The 17,818-nt window shown below is 35.4% G+C and overlaps 1 protein-coding gene across 5 annotated transcripts in view; it reads left to right on the top strand.

Annotated features, from left to right (window-relative positions):
• Positions 1–17,818, top strand: part of METTL8 (methyltransferase 8, tRNA N3-cytidine) — an 84,761-nt gene that overhangs the window by 37,184 nt on the left and 29,759 nt on the right. For all 5 annotated transcript variants that reach the window (XM_082465478.1, XM_082465477.1, XM_082465475.1 and 2 more), the window contains 2 exons: positions 796–950; positions 16,436–16,527. In XM_082465478.1, coding sequence (XP_082321604.1) covers positions 796–950; positions 16,436–16,527 — 247 coding nt within the window. The remainder of the gene's footprint in view (positions 1–795; positions 951–16,435; positions 16,528–17,818) is intronic.

The following is a 17,818-nucleotide window of genomic DNA, read 5'->3' as shown; positions in this document are numbered from 1 at the left end:
CTCTTTAGAACTTATTTTTGATACTTTTCCATGAAGGTTTTAAGCCGACATATACGCCAGTACATAATTAAAATAACATACTCTTTAAATGTTTAAGTTATTCTCCAGAAATGGAGATAGATTTGGCTAATCAAATGATGATTCTCCTCTTGAGCTGAGATTTAAGCATGCGTTTTGTACAGGGAAATCTATTTTGCAAATGCATTACTGATTATTCTTTAAAATGTATGTATACAGGGTTGTTAGAATTAAGAATTGTTGGGATCATATCTTAATATAGTATTTACTTATTTATTTTACCAATATTCATATTATTCAGCCCAGCCCAGGGAATGAGATTTTAAAAATTTGTTTTCTTATTCTGCTCCTATACTTGGGTTTTTGGTCTAGCGGTCATCAAATATTCCCTAGAAATACATTTGCGTAGAATTCCCAAAACAAAATAATAAAATCACTTAAAAAAACTTATTAGAATACAAAATCCAGATTCTGGGCTTACATGCTTTGGTCATGTGCTAAAAATTATATAAGCAAATACCAAACAAAGCAAAGTTGATCAAGGCTGTGACTTATAAAGAACGCCAGGCAATGTTGCACACTCCAAATATTCTTTTCCCTTCTCTTGGCCTGAAAAATACTTCAGGAAAGAAGCTACCGTGCCCATCTTTCATTTCAGATTTTTTAGTTTTCATGTCCTTTCTCAGCTTGTAAACCTTTTAGACCAGTTTTTGGCTCTTAGATAAATAATATATTGTTTAATCCATATTGACTAATTAACTGTTTGTAACTTTCCAGGTACTGATCAGGATGAATGTGATTTGGAGAAATTATTTTTCTTGTCTAAGGATAAGAAAGGTGCCTCACAGATGCCAAAGTAGTTATCACCCAGTGGCCCCTCTGGGATCAAGGATTTTAACTGATCCAGCCAAAGTTTTTGAACACAACATGTGGTAAGTTATCTTTTTAGGTGTGATATAATGTATGTACATTAAGCGTCACCAGTGTTAGTATTTTCATTTAGTGCCAGAAAAGGATTTTTTAAATTGAGCACTTACGTTGTTGAAGTTAAAAGCAAGGATAACTGATCCTAACTTAAATGTTGTCAATCCTGAATTTCTTTGCAAAGAGAATTAGAAAAGTGAAGTTTCCCAAGTGCTTTCCTCAGCTTTGGGTTCTTGCAGGCCCTCCCTGCTCACCTCTGATCCTGATTTGGCAGCATATCACAGAGGGGGCTTCTTTTCTAGGTAGAGCCCTCCACTTGCCTCTTTTACAAGTACTTATCAATCAGCAAATGTGTACTCAGTACCTGCTGCTTACTGAGCACCAGGGAAAACACATTGGTTTGACCTTAATTCATGCTTTTAGGAAATCCACCCTCTATTTGTGAAGATAGATGGGTATTTATAGGAAAAACTGATAATTAGGAATACAAGGCAGCAAATTGTAGGGGCCCAGAGTGTTCTTATAAGGCATAGGTCTATATAAGAACAACTCAACAATGTAGAATCACTTCTATTTTGGCATAGTCAGGAAGATTTTTTTTTCAGCTTTATTGAGTTATAATTGGCATATAAAGGAAGGTTTAAGTGGGGAAACTGAGATATTTATTCTTTCTCCAGTACCCAGTATGGTGCCTGACACATAAATATTTGTGGAATAATAGATAAGTAAAGCTGGAGTAAGGGCATTCTAGGTGGGTAGACAGTCATATCCACCTAGATGAGGAAGTATAAGGCATATTCAGGAGAACAGGATAGTTTGTCTGAAATAAAGGCTCTTCTAGGAGACTGGTAAATGATAAGGTTGGAATGGTAATAGGCCAGGTGTGGGGTAGGAGCAAGATTGTGTTTTTTAATTCATTTATTTTTGGCTGTGTTGGGTCTTCGTTTCTGTACGAGGGCTTTCTCTAATTGTGGCAAGCGGGGGCCACTCTTCATCGCGGTGCGCGGGCCTCTCACTATCGCGGCCTCTTGTTGCGGAGTGCAGGCTCAGCAATTGTGGCTCACGGGCCTAGTTGCTCCGCAGCATGTGGGATCTTCCCGGACCAGGGCTCGAACCCGTGTCCCCTGCATTAGCAGGCAGATTCTCAACCACTGCACCACCAGGGAAGCCCCAACTCTGAAGGTTTGATCCTAGGTGACTAATAGAAGTAGGAAAATCAAGAGGTAAATTGATTTTTTTTTAAATATAATAGAAGAAAAACAGGTGGTTTATCTTTTTTTAAATTGAAGTGTAGTTGATGTACAATATTATGTAAGTTACAGGTATAAAATATAGTGATTCACAATTTTTAAAGGTTATACTCCATTTACAGTTATAAAATATTGGCTGTATTCTCATCCTTGTAGCTTATTTTATACATAATAGTTTGTACCTCTTAATTCCCTACCCCTATATTGCCCCTCCCTCTTCTCTCTCCCCCCGGTAACCACTAGTTTGTTCTCTATGTCAAACAGGTGGTTTCTTATAAAGTTAAATATACACTTACCATATGACACAGCAATTCCACCCACTCCTAGGTATTTACCAGAATAAATGAAAACATATGTCCACATAAAGACTTGTATATGAGTGCTCATAACAGATATAGGAATTTGACAAAATAAGAGGTAAATTGATTTTTTATTTTGGAATAAAGATGGTGCATTTAATTTTAGATATTTTGAATAGGTTTTGAGAGAGGGACATCCTGAGAAAAATGTCCAGAACATAGACTCCACTGCTAGGAAGCAGTCAGGGCTGAAGATGTGAGGTGGGGTATAATATCTGCAGACAAGATTGTTATCTGACTAGCGTTGGGAGCAGGACCTCTAGGGCTGGGAAAGTAATTCATGGACTTTCTGTGTTTATATTGCAACAGAATATCAATTTTAAAAGGAAATAGATTGACTTTTTATTAATTAGTCCTGCACTATACAATATGGTGGCCACTACCCACATATGGTTTTTGAGCACTTGAAACCTGGTTAGTCTGAAGTGTGAGATGTGCTGTAACATTTTGAAGACTTAATACAAGTAAAAGGTAAAGTATATCATTAATAATTTTTGTACTTAATTATTCAATAAATGTTAAAATGATATTATTTTGGATATATTGAATTACAGTATATTATTAAAATTAATTTCCTTTCTTTTCACTTTTTTTATCATGGCTACGAGAAAATTTTAAATTACATGTGTGGCCGACATTATACTTTCTTGGACAGTTGCTAAGTTAAACCATTTTGACTATCACCAGCAATTTGGACAGTTATAATAGGCTCTGAGATAATTGTCAGTTAAACCTCCAGAGGAACTTCTGGTCCTAGGCAAGCTCCTCGTTTGCCAGGTTTTTTGTTTTGTTTTGTTTTGTTTTTTGTCAGTAGACTCTAGTGATTTAGTTGTCTACATCTCTTTTTCCATTTGCTATCACTAGCCTTTTTGCCCAAGATTCCTGCCTGCCCATTTAAGTTCTGTTTTGTCATAGGCTCTCAGGGAAGCAAGGGTCATCTGGTTCAGTGCCTCTCAGATACTGTGGGCTAGCTTAGGGCTGCTGCACAAGAATCCCTTGAGGTATGGCCCAGGAATTTCTAATTTGAAAAAGTTCTTTCAGTGATTCTGTTGAGCTACCAGGTTTAGGAATCCTTGATGCAGTCCAGTGGTTTCAAACTTTAGCAGAATTTTTTTTCCAAGTGAAGGCTTAACATAGAATCCCAATATTTAAAAGGTAAAAACAAACCTACTCTGAGTGAAGTGAAGTGGTCATAGAGGCTTGGGGCATCGACAGCTCCACTTCCCTTTTCCTCTCCCACCCCTCCCTCCCTCTAGCGGCCTACTTTTAGGGTTCAGCCGACCAGAGTTTGAAAAACCTTGATCTGGTCTCTACAGCCATCCTCCTCCATAGCATACCCCCAAAGAAGTTACCCTGCCTGTGCAGGATACCTCTAGTGAACTCTCTCCAAAGGCAGATACATACTGTAATAATAAAAAAATAATAATTTTCTCCAAGGGAAGAGGAAAGTAGTTGCTTCACATCACCTCCCCACGTCCTCCACCCCAGTTCCCCCCATTTTTTTGCTTGAAGAGAAGATAAGTAAATTAAACTGAAAACCAGAAGACTGGTTTACTTTCTCCTTACTTCAAGTCCAAAGTTTTGTCTAAAAGTTCTCACTTCCTTCCTTATTTCCTCCTTTATATTTAAGAATAATGTCTCCTCATGCTGAATTTTGATTTTTTAAGAAGTTTCTTAACAAGTACATGTCAGTTTTCTCTCAGAGATGTTGATCAGAATTGTGTACAGTTCATTTTTCCCTTTAGCCTCTAGTTTAGTTAATAAGAACTATTTACTCTATATATGAACCTCTTGTTAAAAATCTTTTGAGAAAAAATAAAAATACCCTTTTTCTTCAGTTTCTATATCCTGAGTAATATTTGCCCTCCAGATTGTGGATATTACTAGTATTTACATCTGCCTATAGGCTCTTAATTCTTAATAGTTTAGTTAAGTGAATTTCACATAACATAAAATTAACCATTTTAGGTGAACAGTTCAGTGGCATTAATTACATTCACGATTTTGTGAAACCAGCATCTCTATCTAGTTCCAAAACATTTCCATCACTCTAAAGTAAAATCCCTTATCCATTAGGCCTCTTATACTCATGCTACAGTTCCCAGCCCCTGGCAACCACCAATCTGTGTTTCCTCTCTAGAGAATTACCTCTTCTGCATATTTCGTATAAATGAGATTATACAATATGTGATCGTCTGTGTCTGGCTTCTTTCCCTTAGCATAAAGTCTTGGAGATCCATCCATATTGTAGCATGTATCGGTACTTGATTCCTTTTTATGACCGAATAGTATTCCGTTGTGTGTATATACCACAGTTGGTTTATCCACTCATTCACTGATGGACATTTAAGCTATTTCCACCTTCTGGCTCTTGTGAACAGAGCTGCTGTGAACATGTGTGTACATGTAGTTGTTTGAGTCACCTAGGAATGGAACTGTGGGGTCATGTGGTAATTCTATATTTAACTTTTTGCGGAACCGCCAAACTTTTCCACAGTGACTAAATCATTTTGTATTCCACTTATAGTCTTTTAGTTATACTTAGTACATTTATCAATTTGGGGGGCACTGACATGAAACTATATTCAGAGTGCTTGTGAGACATGGCCCAGACATCTGTCTGTATTGAGCAAATTACACAGTTACTTGGAAAAATCATTCCTTATTCCACGCTGTTCCTGGTTTAAGTGTATAGGAACTTTTCAGGGGATCCCTGAAATTTATAAGGAAGCAGTAAGCACCTGTATTATCATACAACTAAATCAGCTAGGCCAGCAGCTTTCAAGCTTTTTGGCATGACCCACAGTAAGGAGAACAGTTTACATCATGGAACAGTACCTGTTTGTATAACACATGCACATATATGAAACAGGAACAGAAGTTTCCTATGCAGTTTTACCATGTAAGACATGCACTCATAGTTTCCATTTGTTCTTTTCTGCTCCATTTTTGTTTATTTCTCTTTTTAAATGTAGATAGGCTAACTAAATTGATTTCATGACTCACTAAAAGTGTCATGACCTTTAGTTTAAAAGCACTGAGCTAAGTGATTCTCTGTAGATCCAAGGTAAGACCTATATCCTGTAACATGACTTTCTATTACATAACCCATTTAAATAATTGACTGTTTCCAGCATGCCAATAGAGTTCAGGTATCAAGAATTCTTTCTTACTATATAGTCTGAATTTTCTTTGTACAATAATTTGTCATGAGAGTCAATCTAGATGTTAAAAGAGGCAGTCTACATGTCTAACTTTAGGAAGTTACTTAATCTCTCTGTGCCTCAGTTTCCTCATCTCTAAAATGGGATAATAATAGTAATATTAACCTCACAGAGTTGTTGTAAGGATTGAATTAATATATATATATTATAATATAAATTGTATATACATGATAAATAAGCAACACATAAGAATTAACTGTATTATTATTATTATTATTACCATTTCCTAACATGTACTTTAGTTACTTATGTATCTGTTTTATCTTCGTTATTAGATTGTATGACTCTTCAGAGAAGAGCTTAGCTTATATCTATTTCATTGCTATATTCTCTATATTTTAGGCACCCAATAAGTTTGTTTGAATGAGTGAATCAATGTAGGGAAATAGGAGATCCAGTTCATGTCTACTCGAAATTTACAGCTGGACTGAGAGTTAATATCGTAGCTATTAAAAATAAAATTAAATAAATAAAAAATAAATTTTAAAAATATCATAGCTAAACATGGGCTTCAGAACCCACAAAATCTGAATTTAAGCCCTGACTCTACCCCTTTCCAGCTGTAGGAATTTGAGCAAGTTTTTTTCATGAGGTGTTGTGAGTATTAAAGGAAATAAATATGTAAAACATTTAGTAGTAGTAAGCTCCCTAAAAGGCATCATTCTTGTTATTATTATAAGATGGAGAGTTGAGATATATACCAATGAATAAATAAACAGTATAGAGGACTGTGCAGGGTCATACAGTGAAGACAGTGAAGACCATAGGAATAGTCTTTAGAATAGGAAGAGATTTTTGAGATGGGGATGTAAGAAAGTCAATAAGATTTCATAGAGTAGGTAGGATTTAACCTGGGCTCTGAAGGATGAGGAGGATTTAAATAGTGAAAACCCTTTTGTTCTAGACATGAGCATGAGCAAAGATCTGCATTGTACATGAGGTAGATTTCGTGTACAAAAGCAAGCAAATAGACCAGCCCACTGGGAAGAGAGGTTTCACATTTTGAAACCGGGTAAATGGTGTGACAAAAGAAGTATTTTAGGAGAATTAATCAGGCTCTGTTGTTCAGGACACCTAGAGTTAACCATTACAGAACATGAAATGATAACCTTTTTTCCTCAGCACTTTTGTTTTATTGACATGTACCCATCACTGGGCTAGGTTCAGAGAAGTACTCAGGAGACGAACAGCAGATGATCACTGCTCTAAAGGAGCTCTAGTCTGTTTCACTAAGAAGCCTGAGTCCTCCAGGTAAAGAAGATGGGATGAATCTGAAAAACAAAGTATCCCTCCTCCAACAAAATCAATAAGAAGTAGTAAAAGCAAGCAAAAACTATGCCAACAGCAACTACAAGAGTTCATACTGTTCGTACATAGACAGTTAGTGACCAAGGAAAGAAACTGTAGATTCGTGTGTGGCTCAGAGTGGCTCCTAACCCTATCTTTATCCCTCAGAAGCAGTACTAGGGAAAGGTCAGCTGACAAGTCATTACTCATACTCATTAGGCAGCCCTAGCAAAGGTTGAGAAAGAGCCCTTGAAAATAAATGTTCTTACCTATCACAGAAGAATTTGAGGTCTTAGTAGAGCAGGGAAAATCTTGGGGCTCACCATTTCCCAGAGTTCCATGCTGAATTGAGGAAACTATCCAAAGCCCAAGGGAAACCCCCTTAGGAATAGGACACATCCTAACTAGGTAAGTGAAACCTAGCATAGATAGGACTTAATAAATCTCAAAAAAAAAAAAAAAAAAAAGCAGACCCAGACCCTCATAAAGTTAAGGCTGCCAACTACCCAGTGGAGTTCCCCCTTCTCCCCCACCTCTGACACCCTCAGATTACAGAAAAGTGCAGAGGATACATAATACCCAGCCTTCAGACTAAGCTTACAGAGAAAGATAAACCTGAGTAAGGTTTGGTGTCAAGAGAATTTATCTGCCAACAAACCAGAGAGGAAAGAAGGAAGGAGGGGAGAAAGAACATAGCATGCACTATGGATTAGTTTGCATTTTCCAATATTTTATGTAAAGGGAATCACAATATATACTCTCTTTTTTTTCTGGCCACTTTTACTAAGGATCATTATTTTTAGATTTATGCATGTTGTTGCATATATCAATAGTTTGTTTATTTTTATGACTGATAAAAGACAGAATAAAATCAGACTATATAAAAAGCTCTCAAAATTCAATAAACAAACAATAAAAATGGGCAAAATTTTGAACAGACACTTCACCTAAGAAGATACACAGATAACAAGCATATGAAAAGATGCTCAAACATCAGTAGTCATTAGGGAAGTGCAAATTAAAGTCACAATGAAATACTACTACACATTTATTAGAACAGCTAAAATTCAAAATACTGTACCAATACTGCTGGTGAAGATGTAGAGGAACTGGAATTTTCATACACTGCTGGTGGGAATATAAATGGTGTAACCACTTTGGAAAACAGCTTGGCAGTTTCTTAAAAAATTAAACATACAACCTGTATATGATTCAGCCATTCCATTCCTAGATATTTATCCAAGAGAAAAGAAAGCATACAAATACTTTTACATAATTGTTCATAGCAGCTTTATTTGTAATAGCCAAATTTGGAAACAACCCAAATGTCCATCAACAAGTAAATGGATAAACAAATTGTGGTATATCTATATAATGAATACTACTAATAAAAAAGGAATGAAACTATTGATACACACAACAACATGAATGAATTTCAGAATAATTATGCTGAGTGAAAGAAGCTAGAAATAAAGAGTATGTACTTTACTTTTACTGTACTAGAAAATGCAAACTAATCTATAGAGGCCGACAACAGATCAGTGGTTGTTAGTGAAGCAGGAGCGGGGTGTGGCGAGAAGGGGACGGGGGGAAGGGAGGGATCACAAAGGTGCACAAGAAAACTTGAGAGTGATGGATATATTCATTAACTTGGTTGTGGTGACGTTTTCATGCATATTACATTTGTCAAAATGTATAGAATCGTCTACTTTCAATATATGCTGTATGTCAGTTATACCTCAATAAAGCCATTAAAAAATATGGTTACATCCATACATTGGAAAACAATGTAGCAGTTAATAAAAATAAGAGAGATCCATGTGTATTGATATCAAGAGATGGCTATGGTATGTCATTAAACAAAAAGAGCAAGTTGCAGAAAAGTATCTCTAGTATGGCCTCGTTTTTATTAAGGAATTTCTATACGTGTGCTACAGTATATACATATCTTTGTTTTTATAAACACAGAGAAATGTCTGGAAAGGTCCACATCATACTGATAACAGTGTTTCTCTCAGGGATGGACATGGGGATAAGAAGTAGGGTAGAGATGAAACTTCGTATTTTATAAACATTAGTATTATTTGAATTTTGATTTTTTTTAAAAGAATGCCCCCCATGTACATATTCCCATCTTACTGTCTATCTGATAAAGTCTTTGTTCTTTAATAATCAATTACAACTCCTCATCTTCCTAACAGTTTTGAGTTCTACCAAATCTTCTTCATTTTCGTGTCCCCAGTTCACAGCCCAGTGCCTAATAGATATAGGTTGTCAATAAATGTCTAATGAGAGAAGTAAATATTGTTTTTTTTCCAGCAGCTGTGACCTCTATTCCCTTGTATGCAGAAGTGGGAAGGCATTGGTTCTTTCTGTGTGTCTTTTGTAAGTCATTCATTCCTAAGTAAGAAACTGATTTACTAATAAAAATAATCAACTGAAATATTTATTACGGCCAAAAAAGATAAGTGGAAAGCCAGGACTCAGAAATATAAATTAGTGTCAATAGTAGAAAAGATTTAATTGAAGTTAGTTCAATTATTCTCTGATTTACCTATAACAACTATATTTTATCCATCTGAGACATTTTTTTACCGATTAACATCTCTGTGAAGTCATGGTATTTCTTAAAATTGATGGCATCTTACAATTGTAATTGGAAGTGTTTTTTTCTTTCTTACTGGTACAGAAAATAATGGTGTCTTAGATTTGATGAAATAGGATAATTATAATTTCAAAGTATGTAGTCTTAATTGTACACTGTTTTGAGAACTATTACATTTATTTTACTAATACAAAAACTAAGAGACATAGATAATATAAATTACTTTCCACTGCCATACATCAAGGTTAACATTTGAATATTTGTTATATTGTTAGAGAAGCATGAAAACCTTTTGTTATATGGATAAATAGGCAACAGACATAAAAGATTGACCCAGAAGGAAGTACCTGTGAACATATGGGAAAATATACAACAGTAAAAGAAATACAAATCAAAACAATTTGGTACCTTTTTAGAGCTACTTAAAATAACACCAGAAAAGAAAGAAAAAGAGAGAGAGAGAAATTTAAGATAACACCCTATCCTGGTAGCATTGTAAATTAATACAATCTGGTTATATTTCTGTTTATTTTTTGTCTCATCTGTTCTTTTATTTTTCCCTACTGGCTTTTTGGCTATACATCTTTCGATTATTTTTTGTATGTTATTTTAGAGCAATAGTTTCAAACATTTTGGTCTTAGGACCCCTGTACACTGTTAAATCATTGGGGACCCCAAAGACCTTTTGTTTATGTGGATTATATCAATTGATATGTTCCATATTAGAGATTGAAACTGAACATTAAAATATTAATTCATTTTAAAACAACAATAATAAACTCATTACATGTTAACATAAATTACATATTTTCATGAAAATATCTATTTGCTCCCAAAAAATATCATGCAAGGAGTGCATTGTTTTAAATGTTTGTAAGTCTCTTTAATGTCTGGCTTAATGGAAAAAGCTGGATTCTCATATGTGCTTCTTCATTTAATCTTTTGTGTAATGTTGTTTAGGTTGAATTATATGAAGGAAATTTGGCCTCACACAGATATGTACTTGTAAAAGAGAGGAGTTTTATAATAGCATCTTAAGATAATTTTAGATATTTTTCATTTGTTTTTTTGGCTGTGCCCCACATCTTGTGGGATCTTAGTTCCCTGACCCGGGGTTGAACCCTGGCCCTCGGCAGTGAAAGCGCAGGAGTCCTAACCACTGGACCTGGACCACTGGGGAATTCCCCATATTTTTCTTTCCTTTTTTAAAATTATTTATTTATTTATTTATTTATGGCTGTGTTGGGTCTTTGTTGCTGCACGCGGGTTTTCTCTAATTGCGGCAAGCAGGGGCTACTCTTCATTGTGGTGCACGGGGGTCTAATTGTGGTGGCTTCTCTTGTTGCAGAGCACAGGCTCTAGGCGTGCGGGCTTGCTTCACTAGTTGTGGCTCACAGGCTCTAGAACACAGGCTCAGTAGTTGTGGCGCACGGACTTAGTTGCTCCGCGGCATGTGGGATCTTCCCAGACCAGGGCCCGAACCTGTGTCTTCTGCGTTGGCAGGTGGATTCTTAACCACTGTGCCACCAGGGAAGCCCTCCCATATTTTTCTTGATACTACATTAAATCTCAGCAGCAGCAGTATCTTAGTTGCAATATGGAATATGAAACCATATCAATGAACTTTTGGTATTGTGCTATATTATAATCCATTGTTACCTTATACTTTTTTTTTAATAAATTTATTTATTTTATTTATTTATTTTTGGCTGCGTTGGGTCTTCGTTGCTGTGCGCCGGCTTTCTCTAGTTGCGGTGAGTGGGGACTACTCTCTGTTGCGGTATGCGGGCTTTTCATTGCGGTGGCTTCTCTTGTTGCGGAGCATGGGCTCTAGGCGCGTGGGCTGCAGTAGTTGTAGCTCATGGGCTCTAGGGCGCAGGCTCAGTAGTTGTGGTGCACGGACTTAGTTGCTCCGCGGCATGTGGGATCTTCCCGGACCAGGGCACGAACCCGTGCCCCCTGAACTGGCAGGCAGATTCTTAACCACTTTGCCACCAGGGAAGCCCACACCTTATATTTTCAATTCTTTTTTTTTACCTATGCATCATTTTATGACATCATGTATGGATAATTTGGAAAGTTTAGTTCCCTGTTTTATGTAGATTGAGATGACACATTTCATTATACAATATTCAAAAATCACATTTGTTAATACACCATTATTCCCATCAGGAAAAATCTCTTAAGTATTGGGAGCTATCAAACTCATGGTGGTGGACACAACCTTTCCAAAATCCTAATTTTTGCTTGAAAGCACAAAATTTATCTTTGACAGCAAATACTTTTTCTTTTCTTAAAGTGATAGGCTCATTTTGTTTACTTTTAAGATGCCGAATACTCAAGTCTGAATAGTTATAGTTTGTCTACAGTTGCTCTTTCAAGTAAAAATAGCATTCCATGAAAAAAGCATATAATTTAGTTCACAATGCAAACAATCATACAAGTACTTTTCTACAAGTCAGTCATCAGACTTCAGTGTGCAGCTTTTTGCATGCCTCCCATTTTGTCACATAGAATATTAAAAATATATTTACTGAAGGGTAATATGTTATCCTTCTCCTTCACATGCTAAAAGTTTTGATTATATGGTGGACATTATGGGTGATATCTTATGTGAAATCTGGATTATGTTGTCTTCCTTTAAAGGTGTTGAGTTTTTCTTCCTGGCAAGTGGTTAAATTATTGCCAAATCTTCTTGGTCAAGTCAGATTTAATTTTAGGTGCTGTTCAGGTGAAATTATTTTGATATTTTCTGAATCTAGCATGGTTCTTATTCCTATAGCATGGCATTTCTGGGGTCTTAACTGAATACCTGAAGTGTTCAGAGAGGTCTCTCCACTCTGGCTTAGCCAGAACTCCAGTATCTCCAAGCACTGCACTGCACTGCACTGCACTGCACTGCACTGCTTATGCAGACTTCAGGGGCCCTCCCCTTTGTCCAACCCCCTCTTGTTCAGTATTCTGCTGCACAAAGTCTCACCATCTCAGCAGCTCTGAATCTTGATTTCTGCCTTCTCAACTCACAAAACTGCCACTCAGTGAGTCAGCCAGGCTCTGCTTGGGCTCTACCTCTGCACCACAGTCTAGAACATGTCCCAGACAGAAAGCCAGGGTAAATGTGGGAGCTGACCTTTTGTGTTTCTCTTCTTTTAAGGATCACAGTCCTGTGCTGTCTGAAGTGTAGTCCAGTGCCTAAAAGCAATTGCTTTATATACTATTTTATCCAGTTTTATTATTGTTTATAGCAGAAGGATAAGCCTATTTCTAGGTACTCTGTCATGGCGCAAATCACAAGTCCTATACAGCAGTTTTAAGCCGTAATTATGAAGATTTTGTAGCTATGTAGAAGAGTGTTTTTGTATGTGTGTGTGTATCCATAAATACAGGAAGAGAACTTGAAAAATTAAGAACTGTTAATTGATTAGGATATTTAAACGAAAGGTAAGACTTTTTCTCTTTAAATTTTTCTATTAATATAATTGTAACTATGTAATAAAATGACTTTGTTATGGAATTAAAGATTACTGAAATAGTTTTAAGGTGAAACTAATAAACTTTATTTCTTCCTTTTACCTAACAATGTTTTATTTTTAATTCACTAGGCACCTAATACATTTGTTAAATTTGTCTTTAAATTTTGTTCTATAATGACACTTTTTCATACACAGTAAATGACCAAGACAGAAAAACATTTTATCTGCATAGCTTACACTGGGTACTTTGGTTAATATCTGATTGTTAAAAATTATAATAGGAAGTGACACCACATTCAGCAGTTTTCTATAAGTAGGAACCTCAAAAACATTAGTACCCAAGCTAAATGATTGGGGAGAGAGTGTGTGTGTTTTAACTTTTCAAAACCAAACCAAATGCATGATTATTTAGACTGTTATTGCCATCAACTTAAAGCTAAAGTAAGGAATCATCATTCAGTTGCACTATACATGTAGAAGGAATATGAAATCACACACACACATGCACACATATGAACTGAAGTCATAGGACTCATGGCCACTCCAAAATTACGACTTAATTCTACTAGCCTTGGTGTGAAAATTTCTTACTAAAAATCCTATCTTTTATTTTTAAGATTTCTTTTTCTAAAATTCAAGTTTTCAGGAAAAATATTCAGCATATTTTATATTTTCTTCTCAATTCTCTTTTTTTAAGAAAACATATATTCTTTTTTATTATAAAGATTGCTGGGTTTTCCCCCAAGAAGGATAACATAAAGTTTTAATGACCATTGTTATATGTCTTAAACATGCAGTATAGTTTTTTTATAAATATGGTTTTTAAAAAGATTATCTCTAGTTGAAGCAGCTTTACAATATTAAGGAAATTTTAAGGCAGTTACTCTTAATTCCACTATTCTACTATAATTGTTTTTATTTCACCCAGTGTGTATATTACTTTATATAGTTGTGATTATAATACATATATAGTTTGGGGATCTGTTGTTTTAACCTCATGCTATTTTATATATACTTTTCCATGTTGTTGCATAAACTTCATATCTATCATTTTAAATATCTGTATAATATTCCTTTGAGTTACCATACTTCTTCCATTATCCTATCACTGAGGTTGTTTCCAGTTTTTTGCTATTATATTTGGTATTCCAGTAAATACTGTTGTACAGATACTTCTCTGTACAGAACTTCTCTGGGTTTTTTTTAGTGGCTTCGTTACAATAAATTCCCAGAGTATAATTTGCAAGTCAAACAGTATGAACCATTTTCTTCCTTCAGTAGTGGTGGTGGTGGTAGTGGTGGTGGTTGTTAAATACCTGATTATTTTCAGTTTGTTTGTTAGTTGTCTCTATGCTTAAATTCTATTGTAATTGTATTTGTTACTTATAAACCTGAATGATTCTTATTGCTGTCTGTTGGGTTTGGGTATACATGAATCAGACTCTTCTAATATAAGAACCTCCATAAAGCAGCTGGTCTGGAGGAAGTCCCCATAAATACAGTAGAAACATTTTATAGGTTTCTATGGGGATTCTGTAACTATATAGTGGAAAATCTGTTCTCTTGGGGCTAAGGGTATAATATCCCTCTCACCTAGCAGTTAAGAAAATGAAGCAACATAAAAAACAGTGTAAGGAAGTTAGAGCAATTTAAGAAATAACTAAATCTATTAAATACTCAGAAAGAAGCAAGTTAAACTAACAGTTTAAAACAAATGCGTAAGGCTGAAAACCATATACGCTCTCTTTGTCTCAGAGCTTGATTTTTTTACAGGGAAATGGACTGTTCTATTTTCCTTCTTATATTTTTTAGAAATTCATAGATGAGAAACTTGTCACCAGCCTTAGTAATACTATTTTTTCAATAAGTGATTTATTGCCTTTAACGTCAACTGTCATATAATAATATTCTCTATATATTTATAGGTACAGAATATAAAATGTAGTTATCAGCTCCAAGTTATGTATGTGATTGCTCACATATATTAAGTCAAAGCAAAAATTTGTTCTAATCTCATTCATTAAAGCAAGTGATAAAGCTGTTTAGTGATTATTTGGGTTGTAAATGATTGGGTTTTATTTGAAATAACAGTGGTTAAATTTTCATCTGTGAAACTCTGATTTTTACATTATCATATACTTTTCCTGGGAACTTCACTATACCAGTTTTGATCCTTCTTAAATGTAATTTCTCACCTTTCAGTGGTGTATTTATAGCCAGGTCACTGGAATATACCCTCTCATATCTGATTGCATAAACATGACTTAAAATAGTACCGAGCTTATCATCATTCCACCCAAAGCAACTCCTTATTCTGTCAATGTTGCCCCCACTTTCATCAGTACTCAGTTTTAATACCTTGGAATCATTCCTGACTCTCATTCTTCTCCCTTCAATACCTAGTTAATCTCCAGGTTATAACTATAGTTTTCTTTCAGTGTCTCTCCCTCTACTCTGCCTTTCTGTTTCCCATTGCCACCACCTTAGCGCTGGGACTCATTACTCCTAGACTACTGCAACAGACTTGAATTTTGGGTATGTGATTTCTTTATTGTTAAGAAAAATGGTTTATTCCAGGAAACTACATCACCTACTTATAGTCTTACCTATTGCAAAAAAAGAAACATAGACTTTATAAAAACAAAACAAAACAAAAATCACCTTTTTTCTATAAAGATGTTGCTTCTATTCCAAGAAAGATATTTTGGTGGCAGGAAATAATATTCTTTCATATAGAGTAAATTCTGAAACTGAAAATACTTCTAGAAAGTGCCAGACCTTAGAAAGATGACCTTCTTTTTTTTTTTTTTAGAAAGATGACCTTCTTATGTGCTATATCAAGTAGTCTATCATTTAAACATAAATGAATCCATATACAGAAATTAAGGCAGCTAATAAGAATAGTACAAAAGGAGTATGAAAAAACTATTAAAGAATTCCCTGTTCATAAATTAACAGAAAAGCAAATAAATTTAGCCTTAGAATGAAACACAGCAAACCATACCAGCACCCAGATAAACATGCACCATGGTGCTCCTGGGACACCACTTAAGCAGTTATCTCCAGAAGGTGGCTGGGGCTTGCAACACACCCAGAGTTAGAAGAACCGTAGGCGCTCCAGGGTTGCACCGGCACTGTCACAAGGAACATCTGACACAGAACGTATTCATTGGCCTTGGAATTTGTTTGTGTCATTTGCCTTTGACTAACCTAGAATGAAAGAGTTATCCCTTGTCACTCTTTTTCTGCCTTCTTCAGTTATAAAGCATGTTTTATAATCTTCATTTTTTGAAAGGGATCACATGCAGTGGTCAAAAGAAGAAGAAGAAGCAGCCAGAAAAAAAGTAGAGGAAAACTCAGCTGTGCGAGTCCTTCTGGAAGAACAAGGTAAAGCAACTACATGTTGTATCTCCTGGAGCCTGGCTTTCCTGTTTGCCCTTCCACTGATTCAGTTCACACCTCAGTCTCTTTTCCTCCTAATCGTGCCACTACTTTAGAGAGTTCTTAGCTTCTACCTTTGCTAATCTACTTGTTCCTTTGGGAGAATTCCCAGTTATTCCAGTGTAGTGGAACCAAAGTTAAAGAAATAAATTATGTATTCACCCTATAAGTATAATCTCTTTCGATAGTCATATTATTGCTTTCTCTGGGAGATACATAAGGGTGGCATTTCAAACAAGATATGAAAACATAATTTAAAAATTTTCCTTTGCTTATGCATCTTTTAGTATGCTGTTGTGCACTTGTCCTGCTAGGAATATTCAACAGATTCAAAAACTTTGAGCAAAGAAGGTAAAGTCATATCAAAATGTTTCTGGTCTTTTATTGAACATAAAGTTTCAGTAAGGATTTGAGGTACTTTTCTTGGAGGCCTTTGATATTTAGAGTTTAATTTAGGTAAGGCCTTGCCAACCTTCAAAAATGGCTTCTAAAGTATTGGCCTATGCTACAATTACAAAACCAGAAAATAACAAGTGTGGGTGAAGATGTGAAGAAATGAAACCCTTATATGCACTGTTAGAGTAATTACAAAATGGTACAACCTCTACTGAAAACAGTATGGACGTTCCTCCAAAAATTAAAAATGGATCTACCATATCATCTAGCAGTCCCACCTCTGGATATATAGCCAAAAGAATTGAAAGGGTCTTGAAGAAATATTTGCACACCCATTTTCATAGCAACACAATTCACCATAGCACAAGGTAGAAGCAACCCAAGTGTCCAACAGATAAATTGATAAACAAAATGTGGTCTCTTCATATGGAATATTATTCAGCCATAAAAAGAAATGGAATCCCTGTCACATGCTATCATCTGGAACCTTGAGGACATTATGTTAAATGAAATAAGCCAGTCACAAAAAGACAAATACTATATGATTCCACTTATATGAGGTACCTAAAGTAGTCAGATTCATAGAAACAGAAATTAGAATGGTGGTTAGCAAGGGCTGAGGGGAGCGGGGGGAAACACAGAGTTGTTTTTTAATGGGTATAGGGTTTCAGATTTGCAGGATGAAAAAGTTCTGGACATCTGTTTCACAACAATGTAAATATACTTAACACTACTGGGCTCTTCACTTAAAAATGGTTAAGATGGTAAATGTTATGTGTTTTTTACCACAAATTTTTTTTTAAAAAGCACACTAAAAAAAAAATTTGGCCTCTGTCCTTCT

Source organism: Balaenoptera physalus, assembly GCF_965194825.1.
Source record: "Balaenoptera physalus genome assembly, chromosome: 6".
Classification (NCBI taxonomy): Eukaryota; Metazoa; Chordata; class Mammalia; order Artiodactyla; family Balaenopteridae; genus Balaenoptera; species Balaenoptera physalus.
This window is presented reverse-complemented; position numbering and strand designations above follow the sequence as displayed.